The 22255-nt window shown below is 39.0% G+C and overlaps 1 protein-coding gene across 2 annotated transcripts in view; it reads right to left on the reverse strand.

The window, feature by feature from the left end:
* Positions 1-22255, reverse strand: part of SCFD1 (sec1 family domain containing 1) — a 40837-nt gene that overhangs the window by 17712 nt on the left and 870 nt on the right. Inside the window, exons 2-14 of one of the 2 annotated variants that reach the window (XM_079954682.1) lie at positions 21089-21159; positions 19208-19296; positions 18307-18397; positions 16514-16636; positions 16146-16233; positions 15182-15271; positions 13844-13899; positions 10849-10934; positions 10351-10450; positions 5638-5777; positions 4350-4440; positions 3382-3455; positions 2165-2246 (exon numbers count right to left, since the gene is read on the reverse strand). In XM_079954682.1, coding sequence (XP_079810808.1) covers positions 2165-2246; positions 3382-3455; positions 4350-4440; positions 5638-5777; positions 10351-10450; positions 10849-10934; positions 13844-13899; positions 15182-15271; positions 16146-16233; positions 16514-16636; positions 18307-18397; positions 19208-19296; positions 21089-21159 — 1181 coding nt within the window. The remainder of the gene's footprint in view (positions 1-2164; positions 2247-3381; positions 3456-4349; positions 4441-5637; positions 5778-10350; positions 10451-10848; positions 10935-13843; positions 13900-15181; positions 15272-16145; positions 16234-16513; positions 16637-18306; positions 18398-19207; positions 19297-21088; positions 21160-22255) is intronic. The other variant, XM_079954683.1, reaches the window with a different exon arrangement.

Raw genomic sequence — 22255 nt, forward strand, 5'->3', positions numbered from 1 at the left:
TAGTCAACCATGCAATTATTTCCAAACCACATCCTGCCTTGGAATTTGATCGAAGTTCAATGTAAAATGCTGCTGTCAATGACCTGCCACCACTTTCCCAGAAAAAAGAGGTGACAAATAAGGCATCAAATAAGGACTCAACGTCACCCACTGCACATTTGACTTCAATCAAATTCTATGGAAATACTGCACTGTTATTCAGATCTCATAAAGCTGTCATGAAATGTTCCATGTCAAACACTGCAGGGGGAAAAAATGATATTGGTGTCAAATCCAGAGGAGGGGAAATAGTGTGTAAATAATAAAAATTCTTTCAATTAAAATTACACTGATTAGGTGCATTGCTGAAGGTGGGTATTAATCCATGGTATTGTTTTGGGTTACATAGATTGGGCAGCTGGTGATCACAAATTTTCAAAATTCAACCGACGTAAATTATTCTTTGTGAAGTTATTCTCAGGAACCAATAAGCTTTTTAAAAGGAAAGCAGTGGATAAAAATTGCTTGGGTTAGCTATTTCTGATACTGTAGTTGTTCTCTTAATAGCAGCATGATATACAGGCATGGCCTTCTGCTTAAACATTTCCCTCTCTTTTTTTGTTCGTAAGATGAGAATATGATCTGGCAGAATACCAGCTTGTGTCTAAGATCATTTCTGAATAAGATAAAAATAAGTTTCTTATTCATTTTTATCAAACATAAGATGCTGTAGCTGTTTCAATTTTTGTTAACACTGTACATTCCAAAAATGTAGCCTATAAATTGACAACACAATGATATTCTCTATTAAAAAATGAAAGCTAGAACTTTAAAACTGGCTATGTTTTTCCACCTGAAGAATGACCCCTGCTTTAAATAATAGAACCAGGATTCCAAAATGGAACTAATGTATCCCTTCAGAGTCCTGAGAAAACAACCTTCATTTTACAGTACAGTGGACGCTCGGGTTGCGAACGTGATCTGTGCAGGAGGCATGTTCGCAACCCCCAGCATCCGCAACCCGCAGCGCCGTGTCTGTGCAATTCGGCGCTTCTGCGCATGCACCGAAAACCGGAAGTAACCTGTTCCAGTACTTCCGGGTTCAGTGCAGTTCGCAACCCGAAAACGCGCAATTTGAAGCATCTGTAACCCGAGGTATGACTGTACTCATATTTTTAGCTCTAGATTGAAGATGAGCGATAGTACTTTGCCTAAGGTCATGTAGAGTGTTTGTGGCTGATAGGAAATTTGCATCAGTCTACGACTTATGCTATTGGCTGCCAAACTGCACCAGTTCTCAAAAATGTTGAAGGCGATGGTAGTAGCTGCTAATGATTCAGAATGTCATGAAGTGGTGATCCTGCGAGCAAGTACTGCTGGGTGGGGCCCCTTAGGCAGGTGGTAACAATTAGTCTCCCAAAGTGGGAGCATGTGATGGGGCTGGCTGGTTGCTTGCATCCCCCAGCCCCTATAAATCATCGAGTTAACCCGTCGGGGGCAGGAGAGAACATGCCGTTTATTAGATTTGTTGTTTGACGTCCTGTAACTTGTGCCAAGGAAGAAGCCAAAAAAGCCTGGTAACCCGCTCAGTGCCTGTGTGTAACTGATGAGTAGCCTGGAGGGAGGAATTGGGGAGCCGACTCCCTCCATGACACAGACAACTATGGTTAAGTTTGCACAGCGAGGAAGTGGCACATCATTGCCTATCCATGTAGACTGCAATATTTGATACTGACAAGTACATACAAGCAGAATTACACTCCTCACTCAAGGCACTTAGGATGAATCCAGCTCAAGCAATTGTTCACTATAACAGCTCTTATCTACTGTCTCTCTTCTCATCAAGAATCTCTGCTCTCTCAGTCCCCCCCCCCCTTACTCATAATAAGGCTCCATCAGTTGCAGAACCACAGCTATAGGAATAGCCCCTTCCTCAAACGAAGCATAGCAGATAACTTCAGTGGTTCGCTTAAGTGTTATGCAAAAATGTTAATTTTTGTTTGGCATTTTAATTTGATCCTGATAGATAGTATCTTTCTTGTTCTTTTTGCTGTTAACTTACTTGTTCCTTCTTCTAAAAATGAAGTTATTGCAAATGTTTTACAGAAGAACACTGATTTCAGAATATTTAGTATGTAAGAAAGCTTCATGATTAATGAGCTTCAAATAACTCTTTTTTCCATACCTTTATGTGTTCCAGAACAGCTGTTGCCACATTTGTATGAAGATCTATGAGCCTCTTCTTTTCTAGCAGCTCTGGAAGAGAGCTGAAGAAATTACATACAAACTAACTGTCCACACTATGTAGTCCAATTCAACTCCATATTTAGCATTACAAAAGCAACCCAAAATATGATATACATATGAGGGAACAAGATAACACTTTTGAGAGACAGTAGTACGCTCAAATCAGCAGCTGCTGAGATACAGGAAATGGATATCCAAAACAAGTTTAAGATTTCTGTGCGAAGACGCACTTTAGACCAGCCTTTTCCAGCCTGGTATTCTACAGATGTTTTGGATGACAACTCCCATCAACATCAGCCGACATGACATCACGAAGGACAGAATTGTAGTCCAAAATGTCAGGGGGAACCAGGTTGGGAAAGGCTGCCTTAGGCCCTACCTTGCTCTACTCACTGGCTCTGTGATAAGAGTTCCCAAGTATGTGACTTGGGGACAGCAGGTGGGAAGGAACTTGAATGGAATCACTAGCCACTGAAAAGTTTAAAATGCCTCTAGGAGTCTTCACCTATAAACAGGCACCTGTGAGATCTGAGGCCTTTGGTCACTTCGGAAGCAAGCTAATAATAACAGTACCACCAGAGAAGAGATATGGAAGGCAAACACACAGGCAGGCAGGCAGGCAGGCAGGCAGGCAGGCAGGCAGGAGAACAGGCAATTTCAGCGGGCCATACATTGAGGCTCCCTGGCCACTGCCAGCATAGCGCAGGCAGGCAGACAGATGGGAGTGAAATGTGCTGTGCTGGCAGTGGCCAGGGAGCTGCGATGCATGGCAGCCTCAAAAAGTCTGAAACCGGTATCACAATCTGAACTTCATACCAGTTTCAGACAAAGAATTGAAATGTCACCCAGCTCTAGCACAGGATCAGGATATTGGATATGTAAATCCTATTTCTCTGCCCCTCAGCAAATGTTACAAGATGTAATCTGCAGTGGTATGATTTCAATAATCAGACTTCCTAATCTTCCCAGCCTATAATTTGGCACCCATGTTATCTTATATCATTGGGCTACACTAGTGTGTCACAGTGTTGTGCTTCTACTAAGGGACATACTCTGTAGAGTCAGTCAAGTATCCTTAAAACTGAATAAGAAAGAAAACTGATTAAATGACAAGTCTTTTGCAAGCACTTAAGAATGCTTCAGTAATATGCTTACCTAACAGCTGAAGTTAGCTTAGCTGTGTTATCAGAAAGCATACTTATTGCTCCTTCATCTTCACCTTCTAGTCCCTGGGAAGAAAAATAATTTCAAAAAAACAACCACCATATATACTTGAAGAACAAAAATATGGTGAAAATCCAGTTGAGAAATCAAACTTTATAACAGAAGAACCGCAATTCAATTTTACACAGGTTTTGAAGAAAGATAAATCTAGGTCTACTGGTTTATATATTTGTTTCATAGAATTTATATATCACTTAACTAGAAAAAGAATTTCAAAGCAGTTCACAAAAAGGATTGAAAATACTGAAACATTTTCAAGTCTCTTCTGTGAATAATGGCCCATGGCTCCCTAAAATATGATTACCAACACAATGGGTGAATGCAGACTTCCAACAAGCCCTCTGCCAGACCTTAAAATTACCTCTAAATATAGAGATATTGTTCACTGCTTTCCTAGTGTTGTTGGCAGCTGTCTGCATCAAAAGATACAGTGTGCCTCCAGGGATGAAGTCAAACCACAGGAGAATACCAGCACCTGCTGGGGGCTGCAGAGACCAGTAACTTGTAACTGCTGCCTCCTGTCTTCTCCAGCACCGAAGGGATTTCTTTGGGGTACAAGCCTGGACAGTGTGTATGGAGGTCCTGGGCTGCCCAGATGAGACAACCCCCCCCCTCTCAGCCCCGCTGATGTGGTCCAAAGGAAAGCAGAGCAATACATTTGGCACAAGCTTAGTTGCAGGAGTTGTCTTCCATGCGACTCTTAAAAGTGCAGCCTTGTTAGAGGTTTAAACTCCAGTCCCAATAGGGTTGTGCTGCCCTGCCTCGCAAGCCCTCCAAACTCCCCCTTCCTGTGCATTTACTTCCTGGAAACACCCAGTTCATTTCTTGAATGCCAACATTTTAAAGCACTGTATAAATTCCAAGAATAATATTATAAGTTAGATATAAGCAAATCTTACCATTATACTTTTAAGCCTCTTGACTTCATCTTCCTGAGCTCTGTAAGTTTCTAGCTCTTGCTGAACCGACTCAGCTACCTCTGGGAAAGGGCTAAAGAGATTATGTAGGCACTGTTTAAATCTACACTTTAAATTAACACAGTTTGTAAAAAAAAAAATGGCTTCCATAGTCCTTTATTCACTTATTTAAAATGTTTCAGCCCACCAACCCTTCATCGCAAACACACCCGGGGCTGCACACAGTAACTCAGTACCCCTCTCTTTTCTCCTTGTTAAAACTGTTTGTTTTTTTAAATGAGCCCTCACTGTCTCTCCATCCCTGCTTTACTCAAACCTCTGTTTTTGTTCAAAACCACAATTTTCTTCTCAGTATCCCTTTGCCCTTCTTAAGTTCTGCCATTGTTTGAGGAGTCCAGAAAGAAGGGACACTGAAAATTGGCTGTTTTAAACCTCTTCTTCTTCTATTCCTCAGCTGCTTCATGTGAGAGAGATAAACAATGTGAAGCCTTCAAATATTTCATAGTAACTTCCCACAATTATGTATTTCACTTCTCGTACCCTGTGTTGTCTTCGACATGATGTTTTAGATTCAATGTAGTAATTTAGAAGAGGTATTTTATTAACAAGCAAACACCAATCTATGTGTAACACCCATCAAGTGACCTTAGTCTTCTGTAACTGAATAAGCTAACTGACAGATTCGCTGTTAAGATTTTATTCATCTTAAATATAGAGTAACATATATCATCATGGTGTGCATGTGTAAGGAAGGCTGCAAAACTGGAGAGAGGAGAAGGCATGAAAATGGGAGTGGTCTGTGTGCAAGGGAGAGGAGGGTGGAGGTGCAAAGGGGGTTAAAAAGGAGGGAATAAGAGGAATGGGAGTGGGGTTGAAGATGAAAGCAGGGGCATGAAAGGGTCTGTAGAATAGAAGGGGGTGGCTTCATAGACAGGCAGAAGGTGAAAAGGCTGCTTAGTAGCTGCAGTGTGTGGGATGAGAAAGATAGAGGAGGTTTCTATGGGGGTGATTTTTATTCAAGGAGAGTTGCACAAAAGGAAGTTGGGGTGAAGGTGAAAATGAGTGTAAAGCAAGCCTGAAGAAGAGAGCTGTGGCTTTGGAAATGGGGTTAGGAAGGTGAACAGTGACCTCCGTAGTGGCATGAGGTGGGAAGGGGTTTGATGTGGTGGGGAATGGCAGAGAGGTTGGTAAGTGGAGTGAGCAGGGGCAAAGCCCCTCGTTAGTAATATACCTTGAAGCAGAAGTAGTTAATTTAAAATATCCATCTTACCTTCCTTTATGCTTCTGCCAAAATTTATCAGCTGCAGTTAAATCATATGACTTTTTATTTTTTTTCTTTGGTCTAGCACCTGCTGGGGAATTTTCCATTCCTGAAGACTCTTCCAAAACAACTCTGTTCAAATGAAAATCCTTTAAAGAAAATTATATGGATTAAACATTTTTGCCTGTTGCCCCACAATGGAAAGCAGAATATTCCTAATTCAAAATGGTATTATAAAAAGGGCAACTGTTGAATGTGATTCTGAATATGCAGAGCAAATGAAATGTCATATTATTTCTATTAAATATGACATTTTAAACGCTGCCTCAAATTGTGCTAGTTTACTTGTAGTCTACTCTTTGTACAAAAGCTTAAGAATAGATATTATTATTGGCTTTTTCCATTGGGCAACTGTTGCAACTTCTTAATATTACAAAACATTATTTGGCTATGTTTCTGCGAAACATTCAGAAGCTTTTTAATTTGCCTCCTTCCTCTTTTGTTCTGAGAATGCCCAGGCAATCCAAGACAACCTGGGAAATGGGAGGGATGGGGATGGAAGAAAATATACATTGAAAGTGAGAGAAAATAAGGTTCTCCTTTTTCCTTGCTGTGGATTACCCTCTCATCCTCTGAACTGGAGTCTCAATTGTAGGAAGAACAGCTTGGAGATGGGACAGAGAAAAGAGAGACAAAGGGAGTTCTTTAATTTTGCCCATATCTATCTCCTCCCATTCCTGGAACCATTTCAGGCGACACAAATGAAAGGCACCTCTGGATTATTATTATTAAATGCATTTACACCCCACATTTCCTCACACAGTTGGTGTTTGGGAATTAAAAATGGCATCTCCCTAGAAGCTGCAGCTACCAGTGCAACTCTCTGTATTTGTTTCTTACTTTTAAAAATAATGGCTAAAGGTTAGTAACTGTCCTTACTGTTCTTTTTCTCTTCCTAGCAAAAAGTCAAAATGGAAGAGTCACACATTATATTAAACACTACACACAACTATAATAAGCATTTCACTCTGGCATATAATTGTGTTCAAATAATAGCATAGAATTGTAGAGCTGGAAGGAACACCAAGGGTCATCTAGTTTAACCCCATGCAATGCAGAAATCACAACTAAAGCATCTATGGCCATCCAACCTTTGCTTAAAAACCTCCAAGGAAGGAGAGTCCACAACCTCCTGAGGGAGACCGTTCCACTTTCAAACAGCTCTTACTGTCAGAAAGTTTTATCAGTTGTTTAGTCAAAATGGCTCCTAACTTGAAGCCATTGGTTTGAGTCTTACACTCCAGAGCAGGAGAAAACATGCCACTACAGAGAAGGTCCATTCTCATGTTGCCATAGCTTCAGGTATTGTGGTCCTGAGCCATTGAACTCGTTGGGCCTGGAAACTAATTGGCAGCCAAACCAGGGTTGGCATTATATGCTCAAACAGTCTTGCCCCGGTGAGCAACCCAGCCACCGAATTTGGCTCTTCAATGGCTTTAATCCAACAGCAAATGGGAGGATACTGCAATTTTCCAAGCATTTTCTCCTTATACTGACTGGCATTATTATATTTCAGCTCCATTTATATCTATTTTCCCAACCAAAAATACGGTAAAACTTGTGCATCTGTGTAGGAAGAACAGACTCCATGCTTCAGGTGGTAGGAATGAAATGGGGGAGATGAGGATGTCCCATGGACTACTCAGTTCATAAGAATGGAAAGAGGATCTAATAGACCGATACTGCCATGGGAGGGGTGGGGAGAAAAAGAGAGAAAAGAGTTGGGTAGGAGAGTGCCAAGCCTACTCTTTGCTTTGCTTGACTCCTCTAGTAAAGAACTGAAAGATATTAATGTGAATTATGGGGAAATGTCTACCCCACTCAGGAGAAGAAAAATATTTTCTGTACTTTCACAGAACACAACTTTCTAACTTCCAATGAAAAGAGTAATGCAATTCTCCACAGATCAACCTGTTTATAAGCATCAATGGTACAGTTATTACCTAAACAGATGAATTGCTATAAATATGTGGCTGGAATGGCATTTGGTTCAGCATGCCACAATCTCCCTTGAGTACATCAGCCGAGAGAAAAATGAACATTGATTTAAATGAAAAAGAAAAAACTTATGTAACTTTTTCCCATAACAAAAATAAAAATTCTATAAAAGGGATAAAATGCCCCTAAATAAATTATACTAGCTTTATGAAGTATTAATTCTGAAATTCAACTTGTATGTCAGAAATGTTAGAAAAACATCTATTAACTCTATTTAAAATGTTTCCCAGAAATATGCTTTTAAGAAGTTATTATTTGAATTTCAAAGGTAACTGTATCCTAAAAACAATTTCATATTTCAGAACCCCCACCTGCTTTAAGACATAATATACATTTTCTTGAAATAGTTTATTTTTATTAAGATATCAGTATGATCAGTATTCTCCATAGGCAAGACTATGAGTGTCTGTGCAGATGGAGCGTTGTAATAACATGCTGTTGAATTCCACCTGTATTTTATTGTATTACAATTTGAATTCCATACAAATCAAAATATTATAAATTAAAAGTAGCAGCAAATATACAATTAAAAATCAATATGAATGTTTAATGTGATGCATATGCTGTCTTCAATCACAAATCCACAAACTAACCATGGACCACCACTTGTGGTCCTCGGACCACAGTTTGGGAATCTCTGGTTTGGGTTCATAAACAAAAATGAAGGATTTTTCAAAAAGAAAGTTAATATGCCCAGATCGGTAGCAAGGGGAGTTGTCAAGTCTTAAAAGACTGATAAATTTATTATGGCATAATTTATGTAAGTGGACTCTAGTCTCATTCAGATGCATAAAGTTACATGTAGATGGAGAGGCCTGAAATAGTCTAACAGGGCTATATCATCTGGAAATTTTAAAAGCAGCTCTGGTTAACAGCTATCCATAATTCTTTAGGTTTTCTTTTCCTAGTTAAAAAACAGCAACTTGTAATCGCAAGACTGTCTTGTTATTCTTTGAGTTTCTTAATATGGAACATCTACACCATCTTGTGGTGATGATTAATATTTTAATGTTTAATGTTGATAGTTGTGTTATGAACTGAATAGGAATTATAAAACAGTACTAAATATTATTCTGATGATATGTGCAAACTTCTTGAAATATTCAAACAGTAAACTAAAAGCTTTTGTTACAACAGGTAAAAATGATCCTAAGTATATTTAATGGCTATATTTCATTTAAATTTCTATACCTCCCATCCTCTAAGGATCACAGGGCTGTTTACAATATAAAAACTCAAAAATACATAACATAGGGGGGAAAAAAGTTTAAAATGCCATAGATTGTTTAATTAGCCAAAGGCCTGGAAAATGAGGAATGGTTCCTATAGATATGTAACGAAGGCACTAGGCGAGCCTTCTAGGAGAGCATTCCACAAATTGGAAGCCACCACTGAAAAGGCCAATTCTTGTGCTACCTCCCTCCAGACCTCTTGCAGACGAGGCACACTAAGAAAGACCTAAGATGATGATTGTAGGTTGGGGGTAGGTTCATATGGGGAAAGGAATTCTTAAGTTATTGTGGTCCCAAGCCGTTTAAGGCTTTATAGTCAAAACCAGCACTTTGAGTTAGGCCCGGAAAACTAATTGGCAGCCAATGGAGTCAGGCCAGGATTGGTGTTTTATGCTCAAACTGTCTTGCCCTGGCCGCTGAATTCTGCACCAGCTGAAGTTTCCGAACCATCTTCAGAAGTAGCCCCACATATACGTTGCAATAATCTAACCTAGAGGTTACCAGAGCATAGACAACAGAAGTTAAGCTATCTCTGTCCAAACAGGGGTACAGCTATGCTACCAGCCAAAGCTGTTGGAAGGCACTTTGGACCACCTAGGCCACCTGAGCCTCAAGCAACAGCAATGGATTAAGAAGTATCCACAAGGCACATTCCCTCTTCTTCAGAGGTATTGTAACTTCATCAAATACAGGCCACCTTCCCATCTGGTCTAAAGGAACCACCCATTAAGAGTGCCTCAGTCTTATCCAGACTGAGCTTCAGTTTACTAGCTCTCATCCAGTTTATTAGCTCTCATCTCATCTTGCTGTTATTACTGCATCCACTATGCATATCACTCAACTTCAGTGGTCTACAAATATGGCAACCAACCCACGTAAATCCACCTCACCAGAAAGCAAGTACAAAAGCAATGTACTTGTAGAGCAGCAAGTGACTACTGACTACTAGATATAATGAATGGTTATGAAGTCCAGTCAAAATTTGAGGAATTTGACAGCACAACAGTCATTATGTGAAAGTTAGGTAGTAACCAAATTTGTACTACAGCAGACCACAGCCTCAAATTACATTCATAAACAGTTATAATGGGAGGGAAATTATGGTTCAAACTAACAGCTGCTTTGCACATGTAAGGATTTCTGTTTTCCTTTATGTAGAGAGAAATGGATTTTTAGGCAGTTTTAGCAGCCATGTTCTTAAGGCATGGATGGGGAATCTATGGCTCTATGGATGTTGTTACTCAAACTCCCATCAGTACTAGCTAGCATAACTGATGGTCAGGGATGATGGGAGTTGTCATCCAATGCAATCTGGAGAGAAACAATTTCCCCATTCCTGTCTTAAGGCAAGCACTGAACCAAAGTTTTACATTATTAAGCTGGTAATAATAATAAACGAAGAATATATAGTCACAAAAAACAAGTTTCTTACCAGTACATCGTGCACTAAGGCTTGGTAGGTCCAAGTATGGTGTAGAGGAGTTGCCAAATCGATGTTTCTGTCAACAAGTACCAAGAGAGGTCTCTGGAAACTAAATAAAAACATTAAGTTAATAACCTGAAACAAACCATCACATATTTGGAATATTTCCGTGGCCAAATTCATAGCCAAACTCTGCAGAATAGTTACGAAATATGAAGCATTTTGCCATCTGATGCTATATAATAATAATAATAATAATAATAATAATAATAATAATAATAATATATTTATACCCTGCCCATCTGGCCGGGTTCCCCCATTTTAAAATCATTCCATCATTTTAAAATCATGTAGAATGTTTTTCTCTCCTTAGGATTTTAAATCCCAATATTGCTAAATCTTCAAGCTAATCAGATGAAAAGCAATGACATGCTGCAAGTCTGCAAAGCACGAATACATATAGGGCTTTAAAAAAGGCTGCTGAAAAATACAAGTAGATGCTGATACCTGAATTGTCCAGCCCCAAGTGTGTCACCTGTGAAAAGGCTGTTTCTGGCATCTCTGAGGTTCTCCCGGAGTTTCTTATCTAGTTTCTGAAAAAGATTTATCAGAGCTTTCATATATCCATAAAGATAGCTAAATATAACAGAATGAACCTGTCGATTTCCCCGCAGCCTGTATGAGGACGAAGATGAAAATAATGAGAAAATGGTCCATGATGAAATAATGGTAGAGAGATAACCACCTTGAGATGACCTTCTGGAATTGAAAAGGTGGAGTATAAATATCTCAATAATCAAGGAAAGCTGAAAGATCCAAAACTTGAGAATGGAGCATTTTAAACTTACGGTGAATGCTCCTTTTGGGAATGTGAGGGAGACAATGGGCTCAGTAAACACTAACTAAAGATCCACTACCCAGACATAGACAGGGGTGAGGTAATGAAAGTAAAAGCTTAGCAGCCAGCCCTCACATCCTGCCTCCAGTTCCTGCCCTGTTGCCAAATTGTTGCAGACCTTATGGAAGTGAAAACTGGCAGACAAAACTAAGAGGAAATTCAAGAAGAATCGTAATCAGGAGAAGAAGAAAAAACTATGAAAAGGCATGACACAAAGAGGATGTCTGACAGGTTGAAACGTTGGAGAAATTGCCGATATAAAAAGGAGCCAACTGAAAAGGCAAGGTCAAATAGAAAACTGGATGCCACTCAACCACAAGGATTGGTCAGAAGGTCTCATGTGTCCCCCCAAAAGCAGCATCCACATTATTCAGTGGTTTGTGCTCTATGAGAGCCCTTCAGTAAACAATGGGATGTGCTCAAGCTACTCATCATAAACCAGGTAACTGTGCTATAAATCTCCAAGACAGAACCATTAGCAGAGTGAGCAGCAAATGCTGCTGAAGTCCTGGTGGAATGAGCTGAGCTGTGATGTTTAAAGGTGAGGAATATGTTGGATCTCATAAGCCACTACAATAGATATTGAAAGCTTTGCTAAGGTGGAGCAAGACAAACAGGATGTGACAAATGCATGTGTCACTATGGTAAAATCAGACATCAGATTTCCTGTACTGTTTCTTTTGCACAGCTAATCTTATTTCTTCTTGTTTTCCCCCCAGAAGGCATCTTGAATGCCCAGGCTGAGATAAACTAATCTATTCCAAGCAAGGCAGGGAAAGGAACTGGAGCCAATATGAGGGGTGGCTGCTAAGCTCTTCCATTTTATTATTCCTGCCTGTCTTTGGATGGGACTGAACCCAATGTTTACTGAAGGGCTCCTGCATGCTCATAGAGAAATGTCATTTTCCTATGAGCCATCAAAATTTTGTGATATTGGTTACATTAGATGACCCACTTAGCTAACACTTCTTAGCTAACACCACTTAGCTAACATCACTTATTGTGATGACTATGTGAACGGCATAGTCACCTATGGTGTCACTGATGACAGACATCAATCCCCTCCACTGAAGACTACCCTTTTATTGCAAAGCAATGCTACACCATTCTGCAATCTTTTCTTTTTCATGTGTTACTGTGTTTGAAGGCTGAGTGTTCATACACTCCCTCCAAAACAATTTAAGTTCATCTGGAGGCAGTGGAATACAGAAGTGCCTGGTGTGCTCTGGTCCATGGGGTCACGAAGAGTCGGACACGACTAAACGACTAAACAACAACAACATTCTGCCTTTATTCTTTCATGGAACTCTTGGAAGTGTACACAGGATTCTGATATTATCTCCCATCCAAACACTAAGGCAATCCAAATCTTTTCATAAGAAAGCTTGATGAAATAACAAAGTCTTAAGTTGGCACCGAAACTCAGTACAGACTGTGCCAGATTGCTTTTTCTATATAAAGAGTGCCAAAGAGTGTTGAGGACAGTCTGACATGCCTGAGTGGCATATTGCAAAGATTAGACCGGGTATAAGGAATAAGGTGATCTTTTAAGTACACTACCCCTAGTTCATGTACAAATACACTGTGTTCTCAGTTCATGCCCTTGAGAGGCACCAGATTACATATGGGCCATTTTTTAAAAGGGGACAAACAGGCCTTTCCACTTTACATCACAGCTATCTCCTCCCCTCCCAAGCATTACTGTTCTAAAAATATTCCACTATTGTTGCAAGCTAGCATAAGCTCAGTACTAACCCCACAAACTTATGCACACTTAACTGGAAGCAAGTCCCGCTGAACTGAATAGGCCTTGTGTCTAAGTACACATGAATAGGGTTATGCTGGACCAATAAAGAAGCTCTATCTTACAAAGCACTCAATGCAATTTAGAGTTCTTCCCATATCCTCAACCTCGTCTAAAGAGACAACACTTTCATATACCACTAGCTTTCCTTCCTAGACTACAGGAGTGCATGTCAGGATGTAATCAAAGACACATAAGACACATGCACCTAGAATCAAGGGGGCACTGCATACCTAGGCCAGTTAAGAGGCAGCTAGCCAAGAACAACATACAATCCAAGACACGGAAAAGGTGGTGGAAGACTCAATGATAGAGAAACCACCACATCAACCTAACCTCTGCTTGCTTACCATTAGCAGGAGCTGGTTGAGCAGATTTTCCTGATATGGCCTTTTAAAACTATTCCCTCCCACTGGAACCAATGGGAGGGAAAATAATTATGCTCAGAGTTTGCATACTTCTTAAACTGGGCACCGAGTGCACAAGCCTAAGGCTGGTTTATGTGTAGCATTAAACCATAGCTTGATGCTATGTCCAAACCCAGAAATTCTACTGCACATGTCTTCCTAAGAATTGCAGTGGATAAAAACATTCTTAGATTGTGTCTGTTTAGCTTGGTACACACAAGTGGAGTTACCATGACAATGTAAAGTTACACTGACCGTTCTGTCTCCTCTGTGATATAGCTCGGTAAATTGTCTGTCTGCTGTTCGGCTTTCAGTTAAACAGTGATTCTCCCTTCATAATGCCTGTCATACATATTTCAAAAAATTATTCAGTTGGAATATTTCACAACTCACCACTGCCACCATTTCTGCTGCTGTTCCTCTTGAACATCGGATTATTGGAATAGCTCCTATTAAAAAATTATTTTGGGGGGAAATGCTGTTATAAAGTCTACCACGTTTCTTTTAGGATAAATGGCTTTTATATTGCCTGTTACCAAGTTAGTTTTATTAAATAAATATGGGTTAATAATATTTAAACAAAGCTTATGAAAACTTTTAAAAGTGCTCAGAAATTCCCTTATTCAGAGGGAATTTTTACTTTATATCTTTATATCTACGTTATATCTTCCAGGAGATTTAAGTAATTGAATTGTTTGAAACCACATTCTGAAACATCACAGCTTGAGTGACAGATTATCACTGTCATAACAGGACATGCAAACTTAAATAGGGAAGCTTTTCCTGAATAATTCTTAATTTTTAATCTTTAGCCAGATACAGATGAGTAAATTGTAAGCTCTGAGTTCAAACAATTCATATATCAAGAACATCTAATATCTATCAATATCTTTAATTCCTACAAATTATTAAATGTTCAAAGAGAATAACATGAAATCATATCATACTGTTGCTGTCCTTGGTCTAGGACTCTATTTCTTTTCTGACAACATTTACAGAAAAAGTCCTTATTTTACAAAGTCCAAGCCAGTGCAGAAATGGGGTTGTATCCAATGAACTGTTCCACCAACGCATGGACTTCCACTTCTCACAAACCCTCTCAAATCTGTTCTCCCAAGTCTCTGTAGCAGATTCAGGGAGGTGTGCAGGGAGAGGAGCAGTGGGACAGGAAGAACCTTTTCTCAATTACTTTGCTATACAACACCCATAGGGTTGGATCCACAAAATCCAAGTGGAAGTGGGTGGGCAGAATATGATTTCTCCATAGCAGCTCCCAAAAGCCTCTCCAGAGGTCTGGAGGATACTGCTGAATGCGGCAGGAAGCTGAGGGCAAAGGGGAGGTCCCTGAAAATGTGAAAATTTCTGCATGAGCAAATTCACTTAACCATTGATCTGTACAATTCCTATGCTTTCTTCTCCTCTCTTCCAGCTGAATTCACCCTCACTTCATGTTTCACTACTATTCATGGTGCAAAATAGTATGTGTGCCAATGTTAATTCCAAGCATGATGAACCAGCTTCAAATTCTTTTTTGAAACTTTGCTTTATAAAAGCATTTGAAGCTGGTTTGCAAACTCTAGGAATAGGTAACCATGAATAGAGCTCAATTCAGTAGAAACAATTCAGGGCACTGGGCATTTTTGAGGAAGAGGTGGCTCGCTTTATCCTAACCACCTCCTTCGAATTACATACCTTACAGAGGTATGATATTTAAGAAACCAACACACTTACCAAGTGTAACAAAAAAACAGAAAAGGCTGTCTACAATTGTATCCATTACAGTCTCCATTTCCGTGTCTGTTATATCTGGTCTGTTGATGGCTGCAATACCAAAAGGGAGAGGAGGAAAAAAAATCAGATTACAGTGGTACCTCGGGTTAAGTACTTAATTTGTTCCGGAGGTCTGTTCTTAACCTGAAACTGTTCTTAACCTGAAGCACCACTTTAGCTAATGGGGCCTCCTGCTGCTGCCGCGCTGCTGGAGCCTGTTTTCTGTTCTTATCCTGAGGCAAAGTTCTTAACCTGAAGCACTATTTCTGGGTTAGCACTGTGTGTAACCTGAAGCGTATGTAACCCGAGGTACCACTGTACTGTATAAATTAAGCCTATGTGTCATTCACTCTAGATTAAAAGCTGAAAATTCTAGCAGACCAAAACAATGTTAAAATTCCAGGGTGTATCCAATGCTGTCTGTTGTGTGAGAGGTTATCACCTTAATCTCTTCCCCCTGCAGCCTTGCATGCACCCTCAAAATTTGCCCAAAAAGGGATGAAGGAGAGGAAGCAAATTTGGGGGGCACGTAGGGGGCTGCAGGGGTGATGAGAGGAAGAAGCAACCTTGTCGCATGAGCAGCAGTCTGATTGCATGTTGGATTCTACCCTCCATTTATGTTTCTTGCCTGATAGTAAAGATATATATCCTGGGTCCATGACACAAAAATAAGTTACTTGGTCTAAACAGCAGAAAGCACTTTATGTGCTTACTTTCATAAACTTCAATAATCCATTACAGCTCAATAATAAATGTAGGCAAGTAATCAAGGCGAATAATGGAAAATGAAATCAGTAGCAAAACTCCACACTGTCACCAGCATTAGAATGTCTGCGTGCACATACAGAATTACATTATACACCATTATGTTCTCTTAAAATGCTAGACATTTAACAAAATAACTGTTTTAGAATAATCCACCTACCACGATACGAAACAAGCTCCTTGTTTTGATTGCATAATAAAAACATATCATCTTCCAAAGTAATGAAGTTGAGATATTGGTCAAAAACCTATACATCAAAACAAAGGGATTGTTAGTAAGAATAACATGTAAATGATTAGTTTATATTAAATCAGTAATATATCAAAACATTATTTTTATTTAAGGAACAACAAGGGCTTATATGCAATAGCAGTATTATCTTTGCAAAATAGTTCCAACCTGCACAAATTGAAATACCCAATTTTGCCAACTCCCAACTTAAGAACCCCACACTTCAAAAAACTTGTTGAATCAGTTTTGAAAGTAACAGGTACTCCAATATGAATGTTTGGAGTAATGTACTTTACCTTTGCTACTTGTGCTACTGCACTGGCACCCAGAGCAGCATTTGCAATATCTTCCAGTTTACTTCTTGAAATGGCAGAAATAAAATTTAAATAATAATATTCGTAAAGCTGGTTTCTAAGATCCTGAAAGAAAAAATGAATGTTAAAAACACCAGAATTTTTAGATAAAAAGTATACTTTAAACATGAAATCCTTTACTATACAGTAGTGCTTCTAAAATTTAATCTCCTATAAGGCAGCATAACCCATGCCAATAACAGACAATAGACCCATTTAATATTATCCAAGTATCCACACTTCAAACCAAAAATTAACAGAATATGCCATTTCTTTATTTAGCCTGTTTTGACCCCAGTAAGAAGCTTTTCTGCTGAGCTCATTTGGGTAAATTTTGAATATATTGATTAGTTCATTTTTCTGCACATTGTGTTATTGCATCTGTCCTGGATTAGATCTGTCTAGAGAAGAACAAAGTCTGAGATTTGAGTTTAAAAGCCTCTGCAGTGTCTGCATGTGTCCTGCAGGTGTCAGCAGTGTTAAATTGATATGCCGGACATTCATTCACTAAAAACTGCAATCCTAAATTGCACCAATACAAAGGTTGTGGCCTGCCCTGTAAGGGCTTTGATGGGAGAAAAAATTAATGTATGCAACCTGATTATATATAATTCCACTAATACCATCTGTTGCCTCAGCTTGTATAATATACATTAAATCTACAGGAATGGGGCATAATGAATCATTTTCATGGGCATGGTTCCAGAAATCACTCCAAGAGATATCTCAGATTATGAAATGTTACATTCAAATCACCTGAAAACCTTAATCAAATTAAGAATGTTGCAACAATTTTGGCTCACGTTCTTTACAAAAGGTGAAAATCATATTGTCATAATGCTCAGAGGTTGGGGTAAAAGAGAATGAAGGTTTTTTCCCCATGTGAAAAGGAGATTTGAGTTACACCTGATATTCACTGCTATATCAATTTCCGGATTTTAAGAAAAAGTTAAGCAAGCCAGCCAGTGTTACAAACTGAGATATGAAAGCTAGGAGCTAAATGCACCTTAAACCTAGGTTATGGGTGCAATAACAGAATGTCTAGGCACACTTTTTTATAACAAGAATACAAAGCTGAAAATGAATGAACTGCAGCTAAAATATTATGCTCATTTTTCACATGATCTGGTCCTTCCCCTGCCTACCCCCCTAATATTCTTAAGAGGGTCTCTTGTCCAGTCTTCAGAGAGTAGCTGGAAGTGGGGAGGCAGGAAAAGGTCTTCCTTTCCTTCCACTCTGCAGTTTGAAATCTTAGGCACAGTACTGCGCCCAGAGCTCAGAAGCTGCTCATGCTAATGAAATTCCCTGTCGCAAAATGCGCCTAGAACAATGGGAGCTTCGAACACTTGACACCTGATATATTCGTAGACACTAGCACAGGTAGTAGATAGACTTTAAAACTGCAAGGAAAGTAGTGAATAATCATACAAGACAACACGTTTGCAGGGGCTACAGCAGTAGCAAGCTGTCTCTCCTAACTGGCAACGACACTTAAGAACCTCTCAGATCCATAGCATAACCACTGTAAGTAGTAAGAGTATTTTCTAAGCAGTTGGCTCATCACCGGATTTGCTGATGTGGAGTACATGCTGCAAACAATGAAGTCACAGCCCTAACATCTATGCAGCTGAAGCATAAACACTACCTTTTATCTGGCAGTAAAACAAAGTCCAGTTTCTTGTGTTACAACATGAATTTTTAAACTCTTACAATGGACATTAAGAACATCACACTACCTGGCACAGCCTGTCAATATTTTCCTCTGTTGGCATTACAAAATAGATTGCTGGAACGTCTGGAATAGAATCTCGATCGGAGTGCAGAAGACTGGAAATAAAAGAACAAGCTTCATTTGTGAACTGTTTTTACTCTTTCTTGAAACAAATGGAACAACAACAAAAAGCCCTAGAAACAAAAAAGGCTTCAACAGCTTCAATCCTATGCACACTTGCTTAGGGCAGAGCTTGACCGTGCAATCAGCCTTCTTCCAAGTAATCATCTATTGGATTGGGCACACCTTTCTACATAATTTGCTGATGCAGAAGTCATGCTAGTTTTTCTTTAATTGAAGTTTAACTGAAAGCCTGCCCAAGGAAGATGTATTCCTTTCTCTCCTGTTCCCTTAACTATAGTTAAGCAGTTTGTTGACCACACATCATGAATTGCAATCAAGGTTAACCACGGCATCTCAGTGTACCCATTCATAGCTTGTATGATTAGTCTGAAAAAAGGAAAAGGAGCTGTCTCAGGTGTTTCAAAACTATGACTTGAAAAGGTAGATTGCATAGACCTAAGTATAATGAAAATATATTTTTCAGATATGCTCTGACTGTATGCCCAGTAACTTGCAAAATTAAAACTGCTTTCAGCCTTCTCTTAATTTTGTAATCAATGTAATGGATTTATGTACTGTTTTAGGTAAAGACTGGCATACTTAGACATGCCAGAGCTTCAGTCTGCTTTTTACAAGATACATCACTGTAAGCATAACTAGCATCCTTCAGCTTGCCATTATTGACCAGTTACCCAGCTGGTGGTTTAACATCCAGCCTTATCCTCCTCACCATAAAAAACCACGTTTTTTCAAACAACGTATAAAGTAACACAACTGCAAAACGTATACATATAGATACATACAGATGTAAAGTAATGCCCATGTCTCTTAATTCTTTCACTGACAATAATGGAGATATTATATCTTGGCCAAATCTGTCATAAATGAGAACCTGCAACATAAAAATACCTATTAGCATAATTCCAGTAAGGAACATGACATATTTGGGGGAGAGGATAGGACTCTTTTGAGGTCAACCAATCAGAGAGGAAGAAGAATGCTATGGTCAGGTTTTATTAGTTGCATACACACTAAGCAAACTAGAAAGCAATGTCAGTGCATGGATCACCATTCACTTCAGTGGGGCCTGAGCAGAGGTTGTGCAGCAGCTTTATGTCCATGAGCTTGTAATTATTTAACAGATAAAGGGGTCTTAAGCAACATTTCAGATCTGAAGGAGTCAGTCACATTCTCATATGCTTTGAAATAAATACAGTGGTACCTCAGGTTAAATACGCTTCAGGTTACATATGCTTCAGGTTACAGACTCCGCTAACCCAGAAATAGTACCCCGGGTTAAGAACTTTGCTTCAGGCTGAGAACAGAAATCGTGCTCCGGCGGTGCAGCCGCAGCAAGAGGCCCCATTAACTAAAGTGGTGCTTCAGGTTAAGAACAGTTTCAGGTTAAGAATGGAGCTCCGGAACAAATTAAGTATGTAACAAAAGGTACCACTGTAATTTCCTTTAAAACATATTATTATTTAAAAAATATGAAAACAACAGGAAAACATTTAAAAATATTGTTTAACATTGTATTTGTTTAAAAAAAATAAGGGCAGCCTATCATACAAAACCAAGAGAGAATATTTGGACATAATAACTAACCATGATTTATTGTGAAGGGAATAATTCTAGATGAACCATGGGCTAAAATGCTTTTCCTGCTCCCTCCAGTGCAGTTAAATTAATGTTTTTTCCCATGTTTTTGATTAAACACCGTTTAGTGTCTAAATCAATCAATCTCAATGTTATGTCTCAAGCTTCAACTGTACAGTGGTACCTCTAGATACAAATTTAATTCATTCCGGAGGTCCATTCTTAACCTGAAACTGTTCTTAACTAGAGGAGTGCTTTCACTAATGGGGCCTCTTGCTGCCACTGCACTGCCGGGCACCCAATTTCCATTCTTATCCTGAGGCAAAGTTCTCAACTCGAGGTAACTCTTCCATGTTAGCGGAGTTTGTAACCTGAAGCGTTTGTAACTGGAGGTACGACTGTATTTAATGTTGTTTGTCAAAACCAGGCAGCTTCATAATATATGGCTTGTTTCAAGCAAATCAGAGTTAAGATTAACTGGAGTTTCTCAGGGTCACACAACACAGCAAGCCTCAAACAAATGAATGAAAGAAAGAAAGAAAGAAAGAAAGGAAGGAAAAGCTTCAGAGCTCCTCATTGCAGCCATGCCAGAGAAGGAGGGAATGGGGCAGTGTGCATCTGATGCTCACCTAGCTAGTTCCTGTCAGAATTAAAAAAGTGTTTTATGATAATATCTGGACTTAAAAACCAACTGGAAAAGGTAACATGCACAATAAAGGCTGAAATGGTTCTATCATGCAATATTAAAACAGTCACAAACAATGTTTCTTTAACCATTAGTACAGTTTCCTCAATAAAATCCATCACCAGTGTCAAATACACTACCAAAGTAATTACTTCTATCTACTCAGCTATGTTTACTTTCACAGAGCTCTTCTTTATGCAGTTCTATGGGGTCACGAAGAGTTGGACACGACTAAACAACAATATAATTAAAACACTTTCATTTTCATTATCAGCAATTGGTCCAAGTCAACAACCTATTTCGTAAAGCTATAAAATGTCATTTTCAAGAACAAGGCAAATAAGTTAATTTGAAACTAGAAATGATTACCATGGATGTAAAATTGGCATATAGTTTGACTTACTTTCCATACTGGTTCACCTGTACTGTTTTTAACAGGTGGCACATTGAAATTCAACATACGTTTTAGAGCCACTGAAAATGAGAGAAAAGAGGATTTTGAATAGTTTTGAAAACGTATGACTAACCACATAAAATCTATTGAGAACGTTTTCAAAATATTGCAATCTGCTTATATGTTATTTCGAAAAAAACAATGCTATAGTTTATTTATTTGAGATTATTTTAGTCAAACAGTATATAAATTGTTAAAATAAAATACAGAGGCCATGGCTGCTGTCTTATTTAAATTGATAACAACATTTGTCAAGATGTGTGGATATTGTAGCAACTGAAGAGACAAGAACCTAGGAGCAGAAACCTGGTCTTGTAAAATAACAGTACGTTTCCATTGTACCTCCTATGTACCAAAGCCTTCTTATACTCAGAGACATAAGTATGATGAAAATTGATGTGAAAGTCATATTAGATATTCCCAAGGCTCTGCCCTGAGACTAAAACTTTTAAAATAATCCATGAACAAACGCTCGGATGGGGAAAAAATGGCAAAGGAGATTCAGCAGAAAGTGTAAAGTGCTGCACACAAGGGCACTGAATTTACATATATGCTGTCAAGTCCAAACTGGTAGTGACTTCTCAATATCTCTGACATAAGAAGAATGAAGCTGTAATAAAAAATGTGTGTGTGTGTTGAAGTCTGATGAAGAAGTCTAGTCCTAAACCCAAACCCTGACATGGGTGAGTCCGTGAAGATTTCATACACCTTTACTGTTTGTGTTCCAGAATGGTACTAATAAATATATGTTCAGTATGGAATGCTTTGGCAATTAGAAGCCATTGGGACATACTACACCGACCTGCTTCTGACTGGATAACATAGGCAAATCTATTTGTTTGAAACAACCTTCCCCAACCTGGTAACCCCCAGATGTTCTGGACCATAAGTCCAACCAGTGCTGATTGTGGCTAATGGGAACTAGTCCAAAAACAACTGGAGGACACCAAGTGGAGGAACTTGAAGGGCTGTGCTTCAGTTTGGAGTAGTAACACCAGCCATTAAAATCACAGAAAAACACCCAGCCTAAAACCATCACGATTGCATCGGTGACATGTTCAGAACTCCTCGGAGCACAGCTTGAAAAAATGAAAAAAATGCTGACTCTGATAAACC

Source organism: Podarcis cretensis (assembly GCF_951804945.1).
Source record: "Podarcis cretensis genome assembly, chromosome: 1".
NCBI lineage: Eukaryota > Metazoa > Chordata > Lepidosauria > Squamata > Lacertidae > Podarcis > Podarcis cretensis.